Source organism: Coenobita brevimanus, chromosome 81 (genome assembly GCF_032717465.1).
Source record: "Coenobita brevimanus isolate Jiangsu-jjx chromosome 81, ASM3271746v2, whole genome shotgun sequence".
Lineage (NCBI taxonomy): Eukaryota > Metazoa > Arthropoda > Malacostraca > Decapoda > Coenobitidae > Coenobita > Coenobita brevimanus.
Window position 1 is genome coordinate 437,058 of NC_137034.1, and position 7,394 is coordinate 444,451.

Sequence of the window (7,394 nt, forward strand, 5' to 3'; positions counted from 1 at the left end):
AGTATGGGGTGCTGTGTTGCATCCTGGACAGGCATCAGTGACGGAGTCATCCAGCCTCTTCTGATAACTCAAGAGGGCTGGATGATGTCCACGTCTCAGCCTGGCCAGGTGGACCCTGCCCTCACGAGGGAGGTAGAATTCAGAAGGGTGGATATCATGAGGCTGTGCATGCAGCTGTGTGTTGTCTTTAAGTGACTGAATGGAGCAGCAAGTGATTTGAGCATGGATATGCTTCTGGAAACTGGTTTGAGGTGGGTGAGGGGGTAGAGATGACAGTATTCGTGTATGAGATCGTGTGCTGGGCGTTGTTTCGATGATCCTTGGTGTGTGTGTGTGGATGTGCTGCCATGTAATGTAGTGGATGGTGTGGGTTTTTGGAGATCGGCAAGAATTTGTGCCTCTCATGTCTACAGTAGTTGATCCTTGAAGACTTTGGTTTCTTGGTGTAGGTGGTCTGTAGGTGTAGTAGCTGTGCAGCCTTTGATTATTTTTAGGGCCTTGTTCTGTATGGTCTGTAGGGTGTTGTTGTATGTTTCCTCTGGGAGGTGGTGCTGCTGCGAAGAGGCATCCCATTGGCACCTAGTCTAGGGTACTGAACATCAATTACAATGAAGTATCTTGCATTAATTACCGTTTCGTCTGCTCTTCCACGTCTATAAATGAACTTCATCTTCAAATAAAGTATAGATTAATTTTGTGAGGACATGTGATATATTCTTATCAACACCCCTCTGTATAATGAAAAAAAAAAAAAAAATTGGCAAAAGGGTTTTGGAAATCAGATGTGGATTTTGGAGTCTGTACTGTACTATACTATATGTTTGAAAGGAATAATAAAAATAGGTCAAAACTTGATTTTCCAAGGAAGGTATGCAACTTTATTCTATGGAGATCATAAAGTATTACACAACAATATATTTGGTTCAGCAATTATTGTGGCTTTAGGATTTAATTGCACACTACTACATCACCTCAGATACATTCAAGAAATTCCAAGCAAAATGGAGACAGTACTGCAGTGTAATATTTTCAGCACTGATGCACCACAAGACCAAAAACTGGTACCTACACAGAAATTTTCATCACCTAAATCTCTTTCCCACCTATTCCCACCAAGGATGGGATAAGACAGGGTCCACAGAGTATGAAAAACACCTAATAAAAGGAGAAACTAACCAAGAGCCTGCCCAATAAATAAAATTCCAATATAAAAGTTCAAAGTTTTATTTTTGCTGCTAGTCCCAGAGATTAATGACGACTATGAACACATTACATGGTATAGCTGATATACTATAAGCCCTCATTATGTCATCATTAAACTTTTTTATTAATCAACATTAAATAACAAGAAAATGCATATTAATGCTTCACTATTACCTATAAAACTGATCTGTTACAGATGGATGCCTTTTCAGGGTGGCACTGATGTTGTAACCAAGTGTCTCCCATGTGGTTATACAGACATCCTGCAACTCCCTCCCTGTCCTGACAAGAGAACTGGGAATTGCTTGAGGAGGCAACTTCAGCTCCAAGTCCACTGGGTTCACATTCAGATGAACTTTGGGCTATACGTACCACCACTGCAATTAACAGTTACAACTGTATATAAAATGTCCGATGCTTTACAACACATCTCTTCCTTCCACTTAAGACACTATTATTCAGACAAGTCTCATTACATGGCAGAGATGTGTTAAATAATGTCACATCCTTTATTTCCCCTTACACATGATTCTGTAAACTGAGGGGGCATTGGCCAATCAATTTTACGGATTATCATTTTGATTTGGACACCTCCAACTTGATCATGAATTTTTCACTTTATTCTTGGTACTTCTTGAAAAATTTTATCGAGCTTATATGAGACCTTTCAACCTGAAGGGGCTTAATATTGCCTCAATTAATCCCTCTGCTACAATAAATACTTCCTAAGCGAACAAAATCAGTTAAATATGGCAATAAAGAAAAAAAAAAAAAGTCACTGCATCTGGAGGTTAATACACAAGTTTTTGTCATTTAATGAGGACTAATAGCAAAGAACATAAAAGAGGTGGCATACAACGAGGCCTTAATGTATCCACAAAGGGCACACCAACACAAAAATACCGCACATTCAACCTCGTACATTTCTTCCCAGCGGTGGGTGGCCTCTGTTTCCCTCGCGTGGTCTCCACCCATTGGCCCGCAGGTCAAGGGTGTCTTGGGTTAAAAATCGAAGGCGGGGATTTAAGCTGCCATTGACCAAGCACGTTTCTAAGTATTGGCAGCTTCTATCAACCAGCTCCTGTCAGGGAAAAAAAAAAGGGGGGGAGGGGGATTCAGTAAATTAACCATTTATCAACTTGTCTGTCAGTTAAAATTCCATAAACCAGCTCCTTTTGGTTAAAGAAAAAAAAAAAAAAAAAGTCCAGTTAATCGTCAGCCAACAAGCTCTTGGTAAAAAATTAAGTCCAGACTGTTTCTGAAACTAATGGTCCTATCTAGTGCTAGAGCAACTAACGAATCTTTTTATCACTTTATTATGCTTAAGAAATCAAACGTAGCAATATAAACCCCTGTACTAGTAAAAGTGTAACTTTGAAAATTTGGTCCTATGATTTTGACTAAAACATGTATACTATTTTAGGTGATACAAACTTTCCCGTATTTCTTCCTAGGCATTAACTTTGTGTATTTTCACCTCGAGGCACGGTGGCTCAGGGGTAGAGCATCGAGCTCGTGGCCGGGGGGTCGTGAGTTCGAGCCTCGTCCGAGAATGCCGTGCCGGGAGTGATAGCGCACTCCTGTAACCTAGCGGGGCTATATGGCCATAGTTGCCTAGCTCGGGGATTAAATCCCTTTTGTGTATTTCACCTGAACTTTTTCTTGTTACTTCTGCAGTTCTAATATCAACACAGTTTGTACAAGTTACATCCATGAAGATACTGCATTATGATGTAAAAGATTATATAAACAGCTTTGGAAGATGTTCTACTGTACAGTATCTCCAGACTAGACTCTAGAATATGACCCTGAGACAAAAGAAGAGGCATGATTCTGACCTCATGAGTGCGCGAAAGTGACAAGCCAGTAAAGGAGAGGAGGCGACACAATCCCTCGAAGGAACGGTCATCACCATGAGCCAACAGTGTCTCTGCCATGGCAGCTACTTGGTTGTTGGGCACCACACCAACCTTGTTCAACTCACTCATGAACCTTCAAAAGATAAAAGTTGAGCGTTAAGAGGCACTGTCAGAGATAAAAGTTCATCTACTCTTTCACTCCATCTTTTTCATACTTAATACATATCTATTACTTTTCTTCCTTACACATCATATCAAAGATACTTGTCCATGGGCAGAGAATCATAAAGTACCTCTCTCTGCTTAGTAATACTAGCTTGCAGGAGAAAGTGAAAAATTAACTACCTGTATCACGATAACTTTTCTCTCCAATTGTACAAACTGATCAGTTTTGGTACTCTACTCTCAACTGACTTATACAAAATAGTGAAAAAGAAATGTAGAAAAAAAAGTGAACTCAAAATTTCATCCACAACAACTAAAACACCATTTGTTTTAAAAAGAGGTAAATATACCAAGTAGCTAATAAGTTTCTAGTTACAGTACTCTTCTTACTTCAGATGTCCAATAAACCTTTTTCTAGCCAAAATTTCTTCATGGATCAGTTGTGCAGAGATCGGTCCCTGGAAAGGAAAATACAGTACAGTACGGTATAACAACATATACATTCTGTATATATCAACAAAACAAACCACCTGATTACAAATTCAAAAGCCTTTTGAACAGTGTTTCAACAGTGAGTCACAGGAAACTTCAAATTAAGGTTTATGCTGTGCACCTAAATTTATGCATTGTCACAATCCTGTATTGTAAGTACTGTACCCGGTAACGTACAGAGGTAACCACCATCAAGATCAAACCCCTGGTTATTATACTACCGTTTTCCTCAAACCTTCCTCTATGTGCTGAAAACCCAGGCTGTACTGCCTTATAGCCCCTAGACTAATTCCATTTTGCAATCACAGAAGCTAACAGATACAGTACACTGCAGCAAATAATACATAGTGTACCTCAAAGGCATTGCTATAGTGCAGCAGCTGTTGATAGTTCTCCATAAAGTGAGCCTCACAAGCAGAGGTCAGATCTCTCTGGATTCCTGCACTGGCAGTCAGATCTCGACAAAGGCGTGCATAAATTGGTGCAAACATGGGTTCATCCTGTGACTGAAAGTAGAGGGTGGTTGGTCAAGAATACATGTATGGGAGAGGCAGACTGAGGATGATACGGAGCGATGGGGTGGAGAGATATATGAAGGAAAGGGGTGTCAGATGGAGAAAAGATAGCCACATGGTGGAAGAAATAGTGACAGGGGGGCCATTCAATTGTGACCACCCCTTATGGGATTAAGGCATCAAGCTGCTGTTGTTGCAGCAACCCGAAGCTCATCTCATATGTTTTAGAGTGAGAGTTTAGTCATTTAAACACTAAGTGAGATTCAGAGTAGCCTGTTCTGCCAATATAATGGCAGTCATTTTCTCTCGGCCCACTACAGTACCATCCTTTAGAATGTTAAAATAATCAGTTGAAGTAGCCAGTTTCCTGAGGTCCACTGGCTTCACATTGAGCGCATAGGGGGGGTTACAGAAATAATTATTGGTTAGAATAGCATTCTTCACTGATACATGCCATTTAAGGATTGTTATTTTTTTTCGTATATACATCAATGGAGCACTGCACAAAACAGTTTAATTAGCTACACAAGAACAGCTTGAAAATACTGTACTGGTCTTTAAATCTGATAGCCAACCTAAATACAGTTAATCCTTGTTGCATGTTGCCTATTATGACACACTTTTCACCGTTAAGTGGAAGGTAAATTGCAGAAAACTGTCAAGCTATAAAAGTTCCATTCCTGCTTATAAAGCTGATTTGCCATTTTCTTCTCATTACAGTGCCAAATGTGTGGAAAAAAGCGATATTTTAGGATACATCCTTGACTTATAAAGTGGGTTTCCTCTACTAATAATTATAGTACAGTATGGTACAGTATTTGTAAGCCTGTAATTAGGTCAACAAAAAAATGTTTCCAACTAACCTTTTCCAGAAGGAGACTAAGAATGTGTGGAAGGTGTGTTGGGTCCGAGAGGGGCAGCTCCCGCGCCTGCTCCAGGAAAATTCCCAGGGACTGTTGCGTTACTCGATTTAAGATTCCCAGCATCCTTCGGTACACCTACAAAACAGCAAAGCTTATTACTACCTACAAGTTTTTTTTTACATAAGACTCTAATTAAGGTTTAATTAAAAGATAAAAATGAAAATGAAAATGCTGAATTTTGCTGAGACAAGGCACATGACTACACAACTACAGTCCACTCCAAATTTATAGGTTGATAACTAGTCTACTCCTTTAGTATTCTAATAAAAACTGCCAAGATGAGAGATAGGGTGGTTATATACTCTTAGATGCACTGGACTCTAGAAGCCAGCCTCAGGCCCCTTTACTTTACAGGGGAATATAAGGGATTAAGCTCTTACAAATCTATCCACTCAGCACATTTTGTTAGTACCTCAGATTGTCCATGCTGGGCATTTGGTTTCCAGGGGTTGTCACAGCGGCGGAGGGTTGGCTGTCCCCCACCACTTCCACCCTCAATCTCCACGTCAGGTCCTTCAGGCATCACGGCTATGTAAGATCATGATACATATACAAGAATGCTACACTATTTACCGGTACTGCACCAAGCAAAGATATCTCTGACTATGGCTCACAAAAATGTTATAGATACCTACACTGAAAAAATAATGCTATTTCTTTACCAAATGGGCACAGCACTTCCTATAACAAACACGATCTCAAGGTATTTAAGTAATTTTGGCACCTTACATATGGAACACACCTAGTTAACTGTTGAATTGTGACTGCAAGCAGTCATTGGAAAAAGACAAAATATACCTATTTCTGGGCAGTTAAGGATGCGGCAAGGTTGCCCATGGCAGTGTTTACCAACGGTCTCTCTGACTGGCCACACTGTTTACCAACCATCACTCTAACTAGATGCATCAGAGTATCCCCTGTCAAAGCAACAGGAATTCAATGATTTAACAAAACCTAACCTAACTAAACCAAGCCTAATTCAACCTGCACTCACTTACATTTGAAAGACAGCATTCAAATCTTTAAAATGCACATTAGGAATGTAAAATATGGCCAACTACCAGCAGATGTCAGCAGAATACTTACACACTCTAAATCGTCATGTATAGCTTTCAGAGGTAAGTTTATTAAAATGCCCAGTAGCTGTGGTAATCCACGAATAACAAGAAACCTGTGAAAGTCTCATTTCGACAGAAAATACAGAAAGGCTGCGCCCGTTTGGTAATGAATTAATAATTTTCCTTAGCAAAGTATGTCATCATTTTGATTCAGCATACTGTATGGTGAAAGGATTCATCAAAACACTTAATGCCTGGGACTCTAATTCAGCTAAGCGAAATAATCTGGCCTGAAATATACTTTGAAGGTAAGCAGCAAAATTTTTAAAAGAATAAGGTTTAGGCCACTACTTGCCTGGGCTTTCAATCTTCTAATAATGATAAAAAACGCTAAATCTAAGAGCAAGTAGTTGTATGTGGGTTAAATAACATGTTTAATGCATGGCAGTTGAAGCAACAATCAGCTTACAACAGCAACACTAAATAAGCTCACTTTCCTCGCAGTGCTATATTAATCGATACAAAACTCACCAACTGTTATCACCTGACCCTGACACACATGATTTTATAGCCATATGCTTTCCAATCCCTATGCAATTGTCCTAGAGGCTGGCATACTGAGTCAAGGTGTTGCAATATCATCAATAAGGCAAACCATTTCACCACTCTGGACAATCATAATGGCTGATACTTACCTGTGTCGTTATCTATTCTCGTTCTGGATAAAAAGGGCGAAGGGGTCAATGGCTAGGGACGACGTATAGAGGAAATAAGTGTTACTGTGGGGTTGAGGTGAAGTGTTGATGTGTTGTTGACAAAGTGTGAAATAGAAAGCGTGTTGAAAGGGGGGAACTGCCAGAATTTACAGGTGCACTGAGGACAACACAAATGTCCTTGTTCTGCCCTCACTGTGTGCTGAAATCTATTGCTGGATGGTATATAAGGAGCATGTAAAAAGCAGATGTGACAGTTGGTAATGGTTAAGTTTATTTTGCTCTCCTCATCAATATATGGTAGAGTAAGTCAGTACAACCTCAGTGCAAACAAATAACTTTAAATGATATGTTCCTACTAAAGAGTAATGTGGGAATCAAGCCAAAAAAGTAAAAGACCTCTGATTGATCGTGATTGATCGCTATGACATCTTATCAATCCATTCCAAGCAGAGCATCAAGGAGT

The 7,394-nt window shown here is 39.8% G+C and overlaps 1 protein-coding gene across 1 annotated transcript; it reads right to left on the reverse strand.

The window, feature by feature from the left end:
- Positions 1 to 850: 850 nt before the first annotated feature.
- LOC145409558 (eukaryotic translation initiation factor 4 gamma 1-like) lies at positions 851 to 7,040 on the reverse strand. The gene is made up of 7 exons (XM_080279945.1): positions 6,911 to 7,040; positions 5,570 to 5,685; positions 5,098 to 5,232; positions 4,073 to 4,225; positions 3,618 to 3,685; positions 3,042 to 3,195; positions 851 to 2,284 (listed from the first exon to the last, which is right to left on the reverse strand). Exons 2-7 carry the CDS (start codon positions 5,678 to 5,680, stop codon positions 2,114 to 2,116), a joined length of 792 nt encoding a protein of 263 aa, XP_080136071.1. The 5' UTR covers positions 5,681 to 5,685; positions 6,911 to 7,040; the 3' UTR covers positions 851 to 2,113.
- Positions 7,041 to 7,394: the final 354 nt, after the last annotated feature.

Coding starts and splice junctions, on each gene's coding strand:
- LOC145409558 (XM_080279945.1), bottom strand. CDS start 5,680: ATGCCTGAAGGACCTGACGTGGAGATTGAGGGTGGAAGTGGTGGGGGA. Junction 5,233..5,569: donor CCCAGCATGGACAATCTGAG/GTACTAACAAAA, acceptor GCTGTTTTGTAG/GTGTACCGAAGGATGCTGGG. Junction 4,226..5,097: donor TTAGTCTCCTTCTGGAAAAG/GTTAGTTGGAAA, acceptor CTCTACTTTCAG/TCACAGGATGAACCCATGTT.